Source organism: Eptatretus burgeri, chromosome 11, assembly GCF_056783735.1.
Source record: "Eptatretus burgeri isolate ZD-2024b chromosome 11, Ebu_testis_v1, whole genome shotgun sequence".
NCBI lineage: Eukaryota > Metazoa > Chordata > Myxini > Myxiniformes > Myxinidae > Eptatretus > Eptatretus burgeri.
The window spans coordinates 18,126,171-18,144,112 of record NC_140971.1 but is presented as its reverse complement, the minus strand read 5'-3'; the positions used below and the strand labels follow the sequence as shown (position 1 = coordinate 18,144,112).

Below are 17,942 nucleotides of genomic sequence, written 5' to 3'. Positions count from 1 at the left end.
CAGCAAAGTGCTTACCTTGTGTAGGCCTTCTTGGGTTGCTTTATGCAGCTTCTTCGGCTTGAGGAGTGTGGGAGGTGTCAATTATAATTTATATAATCCTAGCCACCTGGGTTAAGTTGATTAGGTGAGAGTTGATTGGCTATTTCCCTCCATTCACAGGTGAGAGATGTGGGTGGGTCATATTGTTGCGAATCTGGAAGCCATGAGCACACAACATACAGGTCCTATAGATCAGTGATATCGGTAAGTGCATGTTGCCAGTTAGGGTCCCGACTCTGGTCTAATGGGTAATTAAATGTTCCTGTGCTGTGGAGTTATTTTAATAGTCAGGTTTTCTTTTCGTTTATTTTTACACCACCAACATCAATGTCGACAACACCGCATCACCCTCACCCTCACCCTCACCCTCACCTTCACTTCACTTCCTTCACCTTGCTCTGGCCGACATCATGGTGGGTGGAGTTCAAGGAGGAGCTGCGCGGCGGCCCTCGACCAATCAGCGTGCAACAAGTGAGGTGACTGTCGCCCAGTCAATTAGATCCTGCGACAGGAAGAAAGGGCTCCGCATGATGTCACCACGCCCCCGGGCCAATCAAGGAGCTTGCCGCCTGTTTTGGCCAGTGGGAGAGACGAAGAGCGATTTGCACGCCAAAACTGGCCAGTGAGAGAGACAAAGAGCGATTTGTGTGCCAAAACCAGCCAGTGAGAGAGTGAGGGTCGCGAGGAGGCGCCCCCTCCCCCCTGAAGAGGGGGGCATAATTATAGGTGCGGTCTACGCGTTCTGGGGGTTCGGAGAGTTCTGGCAAGGAATTGAACATCTGCGCGTTCTGAGAGTTCTGGCAAGAGGTGAACATCTGCGCGCAAGGTGGTGGAGTGCAAAAGCGTCTGCGCACGGAGTGGTCGGGGAAACGGAGGGTCTTCTCCTGCCAGCTTTCGCCCTGCCGATTTTGTACGCCTGGAGCCCGGTCGTGAGGGAGTCTGGATCGTCTGGATCATCTGGATCGTGCTGGGGGTCCAGTTCTGCCCCGAGGACCTGGTCCTTGAAGACCGCACGAGGCGGACAGGTCCGAGACAGGCCTCAATAAAGACCATTTTGATCCGATTCTTTGGGTGTGTGCGTATGTGTGTTTGTGGCGCCAGTCAGTTAAGTAGTGAATTGTATTAGTGCCGTGATGTACATACGTGCATTTCTTTTGATCGGTTTAACTCTGCCCTTATGTGCTCCCCTCATTCCCCCATTGTGAATAAATACCCTGATTGTTAAATGTTTCAGCTCGTTCGTGTCCTTTCCTCCATTGGCTCAGCGTGCTGCGTGTTGGGAAATTAGCCAGGCTGTTGCCGTTGTAACGGGATATTTGGGACCGACGGACCTCGGCGATAAACCGCTCGGATCGCACACGGTTCGAGTACGCTAAGCGGCTCGTTCTGTACGGGTGCCGTCGAGGGTGTGGAGACTCGGTAAATCGCCACGTGGTCTCTAGGTATTTTGAAAATTGGCGAATAACCCTGTACCACGTGACAGAAATATTGACGCTTCACGGTCCGATAAGGGACCCGTACTTTTCCGGAGTTTTCTGAAAAGGTACGATCTAAATTCTGGGTGATCGGCAGAGCCGACTTTACTGCTCCATCTGGTGGTCGTGCTCGTGGCCGACGCCCGGCCCCGCAACAATATACATATACATACACATACATACATACATACATACATATATATATATATATATATATATATATATATATATATATATATATATTGTTACGGCTGTGGAAATTCGCAGAGCACCATAAAGGATCCCCAAGATCAGTTATATAGCTAAGTCCATGTTCAGTTAGATTTCCCCACCGTTGTTTAATGGGAATTATTCGTGTGGACAGGTCTGTGAATCTTCAGGTAGCCTTTATTCTTTGCTATCGTTATTTTGGACCAACCGCTTCACACCAACCACCACCACCACCACCAACATCGCTCTCAACAACCGCCTCACACCAACCACCACCACCACCACCACCACCACCAACATCGCTCTCAACAACCGCCTCACACCAACCACCACCACCACCACCACCAACATCGCTCTCAACAACCGCTTCACACCAACTAACACCATCAACATCGCTCTCAACAACCGCTTCCCACAACCCTCATAACCACACCACCGTGTTTCCACCTCGGCACACGGTTGCCAGAGGTCTGGCCTTCGTCGAGCGAAAGCAGGCGGCCCCCCCTCCCCCCCCCCTCCCCCGGATGACTGGCGTCTCCATGGTGAATTCCACCCTGCTGTAGAAGAAGACAAATACAGCGGTGAGGGAGCATCCCCGATTTGGCAGGAAAACGCTTCCTCTGAGAAGGTTCCTGCATGTTCTTGAAGGAGGGCGGGGCGAGAGCGGAGGGGCGGAGCGGGGGTAATAAAAAGGACGCACGGAGCGTTCGTTCTCTCTTGGGCATTGCTGAAGCTCTCTTGGTCGTCGCTGAATCTCTCTGGGGATGCTGCCGCTCTCTCGCTGTCGTTGCTGAAGCTCTCTCGGTCGTCGCTGAATCTCTCTCTGGAGTTGTGCTGAGGAGAATCTCTCTCTGTCGTCGCTGGAGTTGTCGCTGCCGCTGGACGCCGCGGAAGGACCTGGGCTGCTTCTACCGGAGCTGCCTGAAGATCTGGGCTCGTGTCCGAGTCAGGAGCTTGGAGCGGTCGGTCGGTGGAGGTCCGGGCGTCACGAGGGAGACGCGGGCTGGAGGCGCAGTGCTGCTGTGTCGCGTGAACCTGCACGTGCGTGTGGGGAGAGCCAGAGAGAGCTCGCCTGCCGCTTGGCAAGGCCTAGGCGCAACCGCGGCTACGCTAGCTGCCGTGGGGACGGGACGTCGTGACTCGTCCCATCAAGGCACCACGAGGGTGCAGGTAACCTCCAACGGTCTCGTGGGGCCCTTTCGCTCACCAAGGCCCACGGGCCCAGTCTGACTCCCTTGTCTTTGAGGGGGTCTTTTTTTCTGGGGTTTTTCTTTGAATGCATGATGTGGCACCGAGTCCGTAAGTAAAACCTGTTAAGTGAATGTACATGGTAACCAATAGTCGGTTGTAGTGTTTTCGCCTTGCCCGTGTCTTTGTCCCCATCCCGCAGTCTTCAACAAACAACTGCATGTGTGTTTTCCCATCATTGCTTACCTGCATGACTGCACGATTGTTTGTATATGTCCTGTATAATAAATGTGCTTATTTAAATGTACCCCGTTCGTCGTGTCGTTTTCCCCCAATTGAACTGCTATCTTGCTTTCGGAATACGAATTGGTTTTTGAATACCGATAATAGAATAGGATCCGGCGAGGTCTGGCGATAATACCCGCTCGGTTATCCCAGAACGGAATGAACCGCTTAAGCGGTTCGTGTCCAAACAGGCCTTTGCCGAGGTACGGTCCCTCAGTAGGTTACCCGCGCGAATACTTAGGTATAACTATATTTGGCGATTGACCCTGTCGCGCATGGGTAGAATACGGACTGGGCCATGGTGGGATTAAAAACCCACCAGTGACTGGTTTCTGGCGTTGTTCCAGAAAGTCACGATTGAATTGTCCATTCGGTGGGCGAGCGGCCGTTATTAGTTAACGCGGTCACTCACACGCTGGGCGGGCGTAGATTCTTAACAATATATATATATATATATATATATATATATATATATATATATATATATATATATATATATATATATATATATATATATATATATATATAATTTAAGACCCGAGGTTCAGGGCTTGCCACCAGGAAAGCAGTTGAGTTTCTCTCAAATATCCGTTCCTGAGGCCGCCGACTACAGATAACTCCGCAGTCTAATGGGCTGTAGTTCTTGCACAGCCGTAGCTGCTTGACTTAGACTGCCGGCCTTGCAGGGTTACGCTTCGATGTTTCCGCGATACCTTTCTATTGGCACGACAACCCATTTCGAGGCCACTTCCTCAGTGCCACACCTGGTGATCTTCTGCCGAGCGGAACAGATAGGTGCAGCACTGGCTAACAGAGCAAATCAGATGGGATACAACTTCCCGTCGAACTACACTTGTACACTGTCGGATCAATGAAGGAAAGGACAACCGATATGGATTGGAAATAACAACAAACAAGTACTTATTACACACACACAAGCAAGAAATGATTTAAAAGCAAGTACTTACAGGCAAAAAGCAAAAGGCATGAAAGAGCAGATTTTATTGTAACACTTAGTCTTTCTTTCTTGTGCAATCTTATTTACACAATTGACACATGGCCATCACTCAATCGGGGGAGAAGAAGAACACAAGAATAACTTGAGAAGAAAAGAAAAGTACTGAGAAAAGAAAAGTAGGGTCGACTTTTTCCCTCACCTCACACAGCCCAACGGGACTGCTCCAGTCCAAATATACAGTGGATTGCGAAGGAAAAGATGGGTGATGGGACATGCAGCTGCATTTCTGAGGCGTCCTGACCTAGTGGGCAAGTGTAAGATATCCGACGGAAACTGGCTAGCTCCATTTCTGCTGGGCTCCCATTTTCCAGCAGCTTCCCACGAAACAAACCGTGTTCTGGGCTTTTTATACTACCCTACTTCGCACTATGGGCTCCCTCCCTCTCTTCACACACTCTGAACACTCTCAGCTCCTTGCTGGACAAGCTTTTTGGCATCCCTCTCTATCCACTGCCTTAACTTCTTCCTTGTCTCTTAATCTCACTTTGTTCCGGCACGGCTCATGCAAGTTTTCTCCCCAATGATCCACATCTGATGTGGGCCGGTTCAGGATGCAGCTTGTGGGAAACGCTGCTTTTTCTGAAGGAAATTTCAATGCAGTCCCAGCCTCTTCTTTCATGCGGCCAAGGCCACGACAAGAGCCCCCAGCCCCTCGTCCACAAGTGTTCATTGTACAGTGTGCCACTCTATCCTGCCTGCGAGATGTGCTATGGGAAAGGGTATGGTATGGGAAAGGCGTTGCACTTTGTGCCACGAACATGCACGTGATAAGGGATACAGTCCCATGCAGTGAAGGTAATCCGATCGGTCCGAAGGATTAATGACCACAGACGGACCAAATGTGCCCAATTAAACAATGTGCTAATGGAGAGGGATGCAGATGGATCGAGGGCAGAAGGGACGACTGCGGAGTTGAAGTTAAGACCGATGGGGTGAATGAGGGATTGTCTAAATGAGGTTTGGTGAAGGGGATTATTGTTAGATTGAGAAAGGCAAAGGGGGGAACAGACTGATGGTGTGAAGGAGGGATTGCTGAAAGGATCAGAGGGTGTGTGGAGGGGGATGGGGGTAATCTACTGATGGGGTGAAGGGGGAAAGATTAAAAGGAGCAGGGTGGGGGGGGGGAAGACATCACATCGGGGAGATACAAACTAACCTCAATGCATGACCCCCTCCAAACCCCTGGACGAGGGGCAAAGGTCTATCTACACATCGACTAAAGAAATAACACTTCCTTGGGTGTCCTAAGTATCCGTGTATCCTCTCCCCCTGGGGTATGTTTCCAAAATACCGTAACAATATCCTTATTAATGGCCACCATTATTCCCACATTATTATGAGGTTGGTTGGGGGAAGTTTGACCCTTGTTTGTTTCTGAGGAAATTTTGGGGGAAATTTCACGAACTGGCTAGCCAGGCCTGACGTTCAATTAAAGTTAACGCAGAAATTTATAATTTGTTCAGAGTGCTGCTGGTAGCTCATTTACTCTTCATGAAGGACACTGTGGGATCTTTGAAGTCCACCAACCAATACTGGCAGACAGGATGCTAGTTTAACATCCATCTGAGGAATGGCACAGACATTGATGAAACGTCGACATGACAGCTGGGTTGGGATTCGAGCCCAGGCTGGACAGCTTAGAGAAGAGTGTGCAAAGCTCAAGGCCATCCTGCCATCCCCGTGTTAGTATTATTATCATTATGCCATTATCATTGGATGGAATTGGCCGATTAATTTTCGGTTATAATAATTTTGACGAAAAATAAAAATTGGATGACATAGAGGCTGGAGTCGGGATTAGAGGAAGATATATCAACAACTTGAAGGATACTGATGATACTACTCCCTCTGTTAGCAGAAAGTAGAGAGGACTTGAAACTGCTGCAGAGAGTGAGGAAGGAAAGTGAAAAGCTAGTCTTTATTTAAACCAAAAAAAAAAAAAAATCAAAATCTTGTCAACTGAGAAAATCAACGTGTTCAGAAGGTGTGTATTCAATTACCAATGAGCTTGTGGAGCACTCGCCAATTGGCTTGCTTCATTTTAAGCACTCCAGCAAGCATTCCAACAAAATGTTTGATAAGGAACGGCTGGCTTTGCAAGCTGATTGGTAAGGAAACTCACCCCCAATATTGAGTAAATGCTGCGACCAAGCTGTCTCTGCCAGAGCTTCGGAAAACAGTGCAGGATTGGGATGTTTGGAGACATCTGATCACGAATGTCACCAGAAATTGGCCACTACTTGACGGAACTGGATAAGTGGTTATAATGTGATCGGTGTGTCGACCATCAACTGTAAGCCGATACACCTCCTATGCGTAAGTACGTCAAATTTTCCCCAAATTTCCCTCTGGCGAGTATCAAAATGCTAACGAACCTTAGGAATATGGCTATGCATCAAATAAAGGTTGCAATTGGGCCATAAGGGTGTCAGTGGCAATATCGCACATCACACTTGAAACCATGGCCAGGAGAAAATCACATATGAGGCCCCAAGATATGTTAAACAATCCATCTACCGTCCACATATAATGTTATGGCTAGAAAAATTGGATAGGCAATGGAATTCATCATTTATGCGTGAAGATTAGTGCAAGCAGTTTTGTTAACTAAAATTCATTGCCGCTTCCCTAGAGGCCGAGCAAGTCGAGATGGCTCTGATCTGTTTGTCTGAGGTTGACGTGATAAGTATAGAATGCCTTAAGCACGTCGAGTTTCCTCCAAACTTCTTCCAGTTTAATAGCGACTGTTTAAAAATGTAACTGTACGTCGGATATAATTGACTGAATCGTTTGTCCTAATAATTTTTACGTCCGGAAGGCGTTCCCCATTAAACACCATGATAACCTATCATACACCTCAGCACGGACTTCACCCAAGGTGGAACACCTCCTTGGGGGGGAGGGGGGACGGGAATTAAGTCGCTCCAACCTCCAACCTCCAACCTCCATCCAACCCTTCGTCTTTCTGTCAAGTTTAGTTCAGATTGGAAAAGTAACGACTGAATGTATCACAGTCAAAAAAAAAACAGAGAGACACCAAATTGCATATTTTATTATGAATTATGTACTTGAACATTCGAGAAGACAAATCGCCATGCTGGCACTTCCAAAAACCTCCAGGTTAGCAGTACTTGGATAAAATAAATATTGCACCACTTTACGCCATCTCAACCAATCAAATTTTCCGCTTGCACTCTCATTGTTGGGTAATATTGAGAATCAGACAAAATCGCGTCTCGTAGGAAACATAGGTCGTGGTCGGAAATGCAAAGCAAGAGTTGAAAAGACCCTTCCCATGTCCTTTTTCTCAAGACTGCATGGGGTAAGGCGTTCTATGAACTCTAGTTATTATGTGCATAACAATTTGCTTGGGATTTAAAGTGTTTTTTTGTGTGGATACTAATAGATCAACTTTTCAAGAGTTTTTATTTAACACCACATTGTGCCGTTTTTACGAAGGTGCTTACTGTGTTTTGAACCTGTCTGATCTTTGAATATACATCTCCAGACCCTCTCTTACTGTCTTCCATCCCTCTCTTACTTCCTTCCCTCTATTACTCTTTCTCTGTAGCGTAGGTTTGCCCCTTGGCCTTCATGTAAACGTCACAGAAGGCAAGCCAGTGGCTGATCTTGAACAACTCAAGCATGACAGCAGAGTACCATCCCTACTTGGTCCTGATGGAACCTTCCTTGGAAAACATGGTTTCAGACAAAGACTTGAGGAAGGTGGCATCGACCTTGATGAGGTAACATTTCAACTTTGATTCCTCCTTTGTCTTTGGGAAGAGTATGTGTTTTTTGCTTCCTGTCCTATCTATATTGAATTGTGAAGGAGCAGTCCTGAACAGGTTGTGTGTCTGGATAAGATAACCAAATGGACTGTCTCACATATGTGTCTACCTATCGAGTGGATGTCAACTTATCTTGAACCATTTTTATTTTACCATATCACTCCATCCTAACCCTTTAAAAAGGCAAAAACATTCAGTAGTGAGCATTCAGAGAAGCACACGAGCTTAAAATGGAAGTGGCAATTACATGACTTGTCGCGTAGAAAAGATGGGAACTACAAAAACATGGGAGACAGTTGTGATTCAGTGTATTTGTAGCACAGTGGTTGCCCAAATGTAAATCAAAAAACAAGAGAGTTCGGAGAACACCTTATCCCATGGAGAAAAAAGGAGATGGATGGGGTCTGTGGGCAGCAAATTTGATTGGTCAATATGATGTAAAATGGTGTAATATTTTGTTCAATTGCTGCTAAACGGAACGGTTTTGAACCAAAAAGGCGATTTGTGTTCTCCAGTGTTCAAGTATGTAATTCAAATGAAATAAAGTGAAGATTTTAAAGGCCACTAGATGACCCGTGAACCCGTTGGGTTCCCGTTGTGACAGCGGTTGATTAAAAAAATCATTTCAAGAAAAAAAAAAAAAAAAAAGATAGCTCCAGCAAACTCTACTGCTGAGGTTATTTGCATTGATCAAATTCTCCCAAAGAGTACTTGACTGAATCGGGAATTGATTTTTTAAATAATTTTTACGTTGCCCGATTTCAACGAAACTTGTGACTGCACACCACAGGAGAATGGTGAGTAAGGTGGGCTGAAAATTTTTGTGCTATCGTGTACCGTTTTGGGTGTATTTCGGGAACATACATACGTACATACAGACATACAAGACGAGAGTTTTAGTCATATATCGAGATTTTTTAAAAGTTCAGAAGTTTTCCACCATTTATGCAGTATATTTTACACCAGCTTATTTGGGCCTAAGTCACATTTGCTCTACGGTGAGGATACGGCAGCCGTACGCCCTCTGAATTGACAGAAACGTGCGGCGGCCTCAGAGTTTCTGAGGTGGCCTCAGGGTGGCCCTATGCCATATGGCTATATTTTACAGGTTGTAAGGTGGCCGTGGAATTATAACGCGGAGTTATAACTTTTTTAATTTCTACGTTCGCCGTAGCAATTTGACAAACCGAAAAAAAAAAAAAACTGGTAAAAAAAAAAAAAAATTAACCCATTCGTTACCGTCCGTCTGGCCGCACGTTCGCCTTGCGGCCCCCTGCGGTCGCCTTGTGGGCACCTTGAGGCTACCTTGCGTCTGCCTTCAATTCTATGGCCGCCGCAGAGCCCCCTTAAGGTCACCGTGCGACATCAAATCAAAGACCGTACGGCAACCCCACCTTTTCGGTCTCCACAATTTGTAAGACCGAAGGCCTAAGTCACATTTGCTCTACGGGGGGGATACGGCGGCCGTACACCCTCTGAATTGACAGAAACGTGCGGTGGCCTCAGAGTTTCTGAGGTGGCCTCAGGGTGGCCCTATGCCATATGGCTATATTTTACAGGTCGTAAGGTGGCCGTGGAATTATAACGCGGAGTTATAACTTTTTTTCATTTCTACGTTCGCCGTAGCAATTCGACAAGCCGAAAAAAAAAAAAAAATGGTAAAAAAAAAATTAAAAAAATTAACCCATTCGTTACCGTCCGTCTGGCCGCACGTTCGCCTTAGGGCGAACCCCTGCGGTCACCCTGCGGTCACCTTGCGTCTGCCTTGAAAATTATATGGCCGCCGCAGGAACGCCCTAAGGTCACCGTGCGACATCAAATCAAAGACTGTACGGCAACCCCACGTTTTCGGTCTCCACAATTTATAAATACGCCGTGCAGCTCCCCGAAAAATAAAAACATATGTGACTGCTACATTGTGTGACCGTGGAAATACTGCCGCCGCCGTATAATTGCTAGTGGCCGTTGATTTTGGAGACCCACGGCCGCCGTGGCAAATGTGACCTAGGCCTTAACACATCACATTAGTTCTTCATGCTTGTTGTTTGTTTCCTTTATAACATCCTTTAAAACAGGGAGTTTCCCATTTGGAATGATTTTCAACTTTGTGTGACTGCCAGACAGGCAGACAGAGTAAAAACATTCCCACTCCTCCCTGTGCTTGTGCCATCTGGTAAAATTCAGAACAAAAGTACTGCCAAGCTACAGGTTCGTTTTCCGATTTGTTCAATATAAACAATCAATTGAAATTAAGTTGTTCCTCGTTCCTAAACTGATGTTTGTAGACAGACAGAGAAAAATACACCAATTGCTTAACCCTGATTTTTGCTTCACGAGTGCAAACAAACAGTGACTCAACTGCCCCAGACTGCATGATCCTCAGTCCTCCCAAAAAAGGGCTCATCCGAGATGGCGGTGAAGCAGAGGCCAAGGAAAATGGGCCTCACTCTCCAACTTGATAATAGAAAAGCCCAAACCCAAGCACAACATTTCCACCAGGTACACCATCAGTCGGCTTTTTGCACGTCGTACATCAAACATTGATACACCTGTAGTGATTAAAATTAATGTCGCGTGGATGGAAGCCTCCAGATAGGATGCAACCACATACGAGCTGGGATTTCAAAGATGGCTGACCTATCACTTTCTCACAATGTGGCACAGTGCTGTTTGCCGGTCTGCGATTTAATGGGGTTTACTTCCATGCCAGTTATAAAGCCTGGTGTTGGCGCAGTGGTTAGGGCAGCGGCTTGGGATCCAAAAGGTCCCGAGTTCAAGCCCCGTTGGGCCACTGAATTAATACACCAGGGGGTTGACTCAGTTGACCCAGGATGCAAATGGGAATGTGCTGACGAGCGAGGAGAGTGTGTTGAGAAGGTGGATGGAGTACTTTGAGGAGCTGATGAATGAAGAAAATGAGAGAGAGAGAAGGTTGGAAGAGATGGAGATAGTGAATCTGGAAGTGGGATGGATCAGTAAGGATGAAGTGAGGACTGCTATGAAGAAGATGAAAAGTGGAAAGGCGGTTGGCCCAGATGGTATACCAGTGGAGGCATGGAAGTGCTTAGGAGAGATGGCAGTGGGGTTGTTAACCAGATTGTTTAATAAAGTCTTGGAAAGTGAGAGGATGCCGGAGGAGTGGAGATTAAGTGTACTGGTTCCGATTTTCAAGAATAAGGGTGATGTGCAGAGCTGTGGAAATTACAGAGGGATAAAGTTGTTAAGCCACACCATGAAGTTGTGGGAAAGAGTAGTGGAAGCTCGGTTGAGAGGAGAGGTGACGATCTGTGAGCAGCAATATGGGTTTATGCCAGGAAAGAGCACGACTGATGCAATGTTTGCTTTGAGAATGTTGATGGAGAAGTATAGGGAAGGCCAGAAAGAGTTACATTGTGTGTTTGTGGATTTAGAGAAAGCTTATGATAGGGTGCCAAGAGAGGAGTTGTGGTATTGTATGAGGAAGTCGGGAGTGGTGGAGAAGTATGTGAGGATCGTGCAGGATATGTATGAGGACAGTGTGACAGCGGTGAGGTGTGCGGTAGGAATGACGGACCGGTTTAAGGTTAAAGTGGGATTGCACCAAGGATCGACTCTGAGCCCTTTCCTGTTTGCAATGGTGATGGACAGGTTGACGGACGAGATCAGACTGGAGTCTCCATGGACTATGATGTTCGCGGATGACATCATGATCTGTAGGGAGAGTAGGGAGCAGGCTGAGGCGAGCCTTGAGAGGTGGAGGTACGCACTGGAGAGAAGGGGAATGATAGTCAGTAGGAGTAAGACGGAGTACATGTGCGTAAATGAGAGGGAGGGAGGGTGGTGGTATGGTGCGGTTGCAAGGAGTTGAGGTGGGGAAGGTGGATGGGTTTAAATACTTGGGATCAACTGTCCAAAGTAACGGAGAGTGTGGGAGAGAAGTGAAAAAGAGAGTGCAGGCAGGATGGAGTGGGTGGAGAAGAGTTGCAGGAGTGATTTGTGACAGAAGGGTAGCTGCAAGAGTGAAGGGGAAAGTATACAAGACGGTAGTGAGACCAGCAATGTTGTATGGTTTGGAGGCGGTGGCACTAACAAAAAGACAGGAAGCAGAGCTGGAGGTGGCAGAGTTAAAGATGCTGCGATTCTCGTTGGGAGTGACGAGGATGGATAGGATAAGAAATGAGTATATTAGAGGGACAGCGCAGGTAGGACGGTTTGGAAACAAAGTGAGAGAGGCGAGATTGAGATGGTTTGGACATGTGCACAGGAGGGAAACGGAGTATATCGGGAGAAGGATGTTGAAGATGGAGCTGCCAGGCAGGAGGAGAAGAGGAAGGCCAAAGAAGAGGTTCATGGATGCGGTGAGGGCGGACATGCGGGTGGTTGGAGTGTCAATGGAAGATGTGGAGGATAGAGCGAAATGGAGACGGTTGGTCCGCTGTGGCGACCCCTAACGGGAGCAAGCTGAAAGAGGAAGAAGAAGAAGAGGGGTTGACTCAGCCTGTCATCCTTCCGAGGTCAGCGAAATGAGTACCAGTGCACTGGGCCGGTGTATACCCCGGTTAAAATAGGTGTACCATATCCCTGTGTCATAAGAGGTGATCAGGGTTGCGTCAGGAAGGGCATCCGGCGTAAAACATGTGCCAAATCATGATGCGGATCATACGGATGATCCGCTGTGGCGACCCCGAATGGGAGCAGCCGAAAGAAGAAGAAGAAGACTTCCATGCCAGTTATAAAACAAGATTACAATAATTTTTTACCCTCCAGGGATCCCAAATGAACCTGGTTGTTTGTGCATCAAAATTGCAGCAACACGAAGCAACTAACTTCTTAAAAGCATTTCTGGGTTTAAGCTGACCAATAAAATGTGAATTGTGCTCAACATGGAGTTGCTCATTTGGTGAGGCTTCTCACTCATTCGTTTTTCTGCTCTTATGGAGAATCCAATATGTCGAAACATACTGGGAGTAAAGATGGCCCACCGGACGTTTGGAAGGCTACAGCACGTCCTGCAGAAGGGCACGGCAAAACCAAGCACCTGCACAGGTGCTACACACCCGATTGAGGGCCTTCTCTGGCCAAGGTGGTTAACCAAATTATCCTGATGTGAATTTTCAAGCAAAATAGACATGTGGCCACAGATCACACAACACAGTTGATTGCGAAAATAAATGGCTTTAATTGCACATGGAAGTGAGAAACAAATGAATGAAAATAAGCAACATTGTAGTCAAGCATTTCAAACCTTATCCTTAACTCACCTTATCCATGATCCTTAACTTCCATTCCTTTTTCTTAGGGACAACACTTTAACTCTGCAGTCTAGTGACAGGTATGCAGATTGCATCACGACTTTGGAAGTTTCTCAGGGTAGTGTCTGTGTTGTGTACTGTGTGGTACCGGTCTCTCGAGAATGTCACAAGGTGTGCAGAGGGGAGCATATCCAAAGTGTTTCTGGCAGCACAGGTGATATCCTGAGCAGTGTATCCAAAGAATTGCCGCTGAAAGACGAAGGTAGCTGGACCATGAATTAAGAGAAGGTGACCCACATCGATCACTGCAGAACACCATAGTACAGGTGCTTCAAAGGAGGCAATTCCGTCAACCCTTGCAGCCAGAAGTGCGCTTGCAGGTCGAGAGCCAATGGGTGCACTGGGCAAGATGGTACGACCTGCATGGTTTACCTTTGAACAATGCATGCCGTAGCTCGGGTGAACAGTGAAGGTCCCTGGTCCCGAATGCAAGGTTAATGAAGAGTCCTTATGTTTAATGATGAGTTCTTGGTCTGAATCTGGCTGTCAGTTTCTGAGAACATTTTAAAATAAATACCTCAATTTGAGCCGAAACCCTCCTTTTAACCTCTTATAGGGGTGGATCCGGACGCCATGAGACCTTACTGTTCTGATGCATTGTACCAAATTTGGTCCGTATCACTCAGGTAGTTGTGAAGATGTTTTCGTGAAAATGAGATATTCGGAGAGGGGGCCATGACCCCCTTTCCGGGGGAGGTATGGCTATGAGGAGCACAACTTAAGGTTTGGGTATGGTCCCGATGTCTCGTGGCGAGTTTGGTCTGGATCTGTCTGGCAGTTTCTGAAAAGACTTTGAAAGAAAATATCAACATTTGAGGCAAACCCCCCTTTCACGCCCTTTTTCGGGGTCATATCCAGATGGTGATCACAATTCCGAGAGACCTTGCTGTCCTGATGCATCCTACCAAATTTGGTCCATATCGGTCAGGTAGTTTGTGAGAAGATGTTTTAGTCAGATGTTTATGGATGACCGGACACCTGGACCACTCTATGAGCTTATTTCAGAGACAGTGGTGTCACCATATTGCATTCCCAAAGTTCATTTGTAAATACTTTCGAAGATGTTTTTCTTCCCAAAGTTTTGTCAATGCTCAGGAGTTTGAATGACTGAACTTCTTCAAGAAGATTGTGAAGAGATAAATAATTTATTTCACAAAATACAGTATGAACACAAATTCTGAAAGACAAAACCACAAGATGCCAAAATATCCGCCCTCCATATCCCCAGTGCTACACACACACACACACACACACACACACACACACACACACACACACACACACACACACACACACACACACACACACACACACACACACACACACACACACACACACACACACACACACACACACACACACACACACACACACACACACACACACACACACACACACACACACACACACACGAGCAGCCACAAGAACTGGGAATTGTTGAAGGGAAAGCATGTGGTAATTAGCAATGTAGCTGGGGCCCTAAACTGGAGAACATCATGGGGCACAAAACTGGAGTAGAACACACATGGTGCTATTTTGTTTCAACCAGGGCAAGAGCTGGAGCCAGAGTGTTGGTCAGCGGGCTAGATGAGGCAGAGAGAGCTCCAGAGGGTCAGAGTCGGGGGTCTTGTAGCAGCCAAAATACTCCTCCCGATCCTCCTCCCCGTGCCAACCAATCCTGAGCCATAAGGATTTCTTCCTCCAGGAGTTCCATGATCAGTCATCATGGGTTTAAACAATCAAGGTCCTGAGGGTCTTACTACTCCCTGTCCGAAGGCCTCCGTGAGTCTCTGCCTCCAGTGGTTCCACCTATGCCAGCCTCAGCAAATAACAAATCCCCACCTGCCACACATCAATGGACAGCTGTGGTGGAGAGTTATTTCCCTCTTTTGGTGGGAAGAAGATGATGTGTCACCCCCCCACCCTGTCTGGCCTCACCCGATTTTACAGAGAAGAACAAATCGACAAGATGCCTTAACCTAGCTATCTCTACAAGCACAATCTCGTCTGCTTTGTAGGAAACATTTATTAGATCCCCTACCTTAAACACTTTGAGGGAAGAAGTTATACAGCTCTAGAAACACACGTGATGTCGACAACTGCAGTCTAACTATTTTCCCTTTTGTTACCATTTGGCATCTGAGTCTTTTGTTACCAGTTGGAATCTAGTCTTTTACTATGATGCTACGAATTGTGTTTTTCAAAATCCTACCACACCATTCTTGCATGCTTCGTTGCCAAATATTTCAAGTATCCTGCCCAATAATGCCACATCCGTACAGTGCCTATCGGAAGTCCACACCCCCTTTCAAAATTTTCACCTTTTGTTGCCTTATAACCTGGAATTAAATTGCATTAAATCAGATTTTTTTTTCCACCTTTATTTACACATTGTAACCCACAACTTCCAAATGAAAAACAAATTCTACAAATTTCAGAAAATTAATTAAGAATACAAAACGAGAATATCTTGCTTGGATAAGTGTCCACCCCCCTTTATAAAAACAATTACAAGTTAGCTCAGGTGTAACCACTCACCTTCAAAAATCACACTCCAAGTTAATTGTCCTCCACCTGTGTTGAACTGCAGTGATTCTGATTATTTCAGAATAAAATCAGTTGTTCCCGTCGGTTTCCTCTGCTGGGTCGGGCATTTCACAGCAAAAACACAACCATGAACACCAAGGAGCTTTAAAAAGATCTCCAGGCTAAAGTTGTGGAAAGGCACAGATCAGGGGATGGGTATAAAAATATTTCAAAGGCCTTGAATATCCCTTGGAGCACAATCAAGACAATCATTAAGAAATGTAAGGCATATGGTACCACCAAGACCCTGCATAGATCAGGCTGCCCCTCCAAACAGGATGACCAAGCAAGGAGGAGACTGATCAGAGAGGCCAATGGCAGCTTTGAAAGAGCTACATGCCTTTATGTCAAAGACTGGTCACTGTGTGCATGTGACAACAATATCTCAAGCGCTCGACAAATCTGGCCTGTACAGAAGGGTGTCAAGATGGAAGCCATTACTCAAAAAAGCCCACCTTGAGTTCCATTTGAGGTATGCAAAAAAAAAAAACCACTTTGGAGATTCTGAAGGCATGTGACAAAAAGTTTTGTGGTCTGACGAAACCAAGATGAAACTTTTTGGCCGAGATGCAAAACGTTAGCTTGGTGCAAACCCAACACAGCACATCACCCAAAGAACACCATCCCTACTGTGAAGCATGGTGTTGGCAGCATCATGTTATGGAAATGATTCTCATCAGCAGGGACTGGAGCACTTGTCAGGATAGAAGGGAAAATGGATGGAGCAAAATACAGAAATATCATACAGGAAAACCTGCTGCCCTTGACAAGAAAGCTAAAATTGAGACTGAAGTTCACCTTTCAGCACGACAACAATCCAAAGCACACAGCAACAGCTACAATGGAGTGGCTAAGGAAAAAAAGTAAATGTCCTTCAGTGGCCCAGTCAGAGCCCCAACCAAAATCCAAATGAAAATCTGTGGCATGACTTGAAGATTGCTGTCCATCAACACTCCTCACCCAATTTGACTGAACTTCAACAGTTTTGTGCAGAAGAATGGGAAAATATTGCCCAATCAAGGTGGGCAAAGTTGGTGGAGACCTATCCCAACAGACTCACAGCTGGAATTGTTGCCAAAGGTGCTTCCACCAAGTATTAACTCAGGGGGGTGGACACTTATCCAACCAAGATATTGTTACGGCTGTGGAAATTCGCAATACACCATAAAGGGTCCTTTGATCAGTTATGACGATAAGTAATTGTGTAGCTAGATTTCCCCACCGTTGTTTCGAGGGAATTTCCATGTTCACAGGGCTGCGATCCTTTGAGATAGCCGTTTTTCTTTTCTCTATCATTATTTTGGACCAATCATCCCCCAAGAACCAAATCGCCACCACCAACAACGCCCCCAAACAACTACAACACACAACAATCACCTTAACCACAACGCCAACCATCGCCACCAACTACAACCACGAATCAACCACGCTCAAATCCTCACCACAACAACCACCACCTTCTTCACCACTATCCGCGTTTACGAACGCCGTCCTCCACGGACCACGCGGCTACGATTTCCGTGGTAAAAACCGTCCAAGAACGCACGCAGGATTGCCAGAATAAAAGCTCTTGCGGAGCCTGCACGGACTTTTCCCGCCTGTTTCTCCCGCCTAAATTCTCCCGCCTCAGATTTTCCCCACGCTCGGTGTGGTGGAAGTGCGATCCGAGCCGGGGGTCAAAGGTGAGAAAAGGTGGGGGCTTCTTTTTGGGGGAATAATTCCCTGGCCCTGAGCCAAAACTGACTCCCCCGGCCCCTGCACGGGGCGGGGTGGAGGGAGAGCGAGAGGGCACGCCCCCCTTAGAGAGGCTTCGCCAAGAAGCTCAAGGGAGGCGGGGCCAAAAACAGGGCGGAGCGAAGGGCGGAGCCCCGCGCTACAAAAGGCGGACAGCACGGACCTTGATTAGTCTTCCTGTCTCCTTGTCTTCGAGAGTTCCTGTGTTCTTCTGGTTTTTTGAGCTTCTGGGCTGGTCGTTGTCTTCTTCTTGGCGCTGGTGTCTTGTCGGTGGAAGGGGTCTTGTCTTGTCGGTGGAAGAGGTCCTGCGCTCGCGGCTTGGCGA

General features: G+C 46.9%; 1 protein-coding gene across 3 annotated transcripts in view; it reads left to right on the top strand.

Annotated features, from left to right (window-relative positions):
• YDJC (YdjC chitooligosaccharide deacetylase homolog) overlaps positions 1-17,942 on the top strand; it is a 47,427-nt gene that overhangs the window by 21,128 nt on the left and 8,357 nt on the right. For all 3 annotated transcript variants that reach the window (XM_085845410.1, XM_085845409.1, XM_085845408.1), the window contains one exon: positions 7,787-7,961. In XM_085845410.1, coding sequence (XP_085701536.1) covers positions 7,787-7,961 — 175 coding nt within the window. The remainder of the gene's footprint in view (positions 1-7,786; positions 7,962-17,942) is intronic.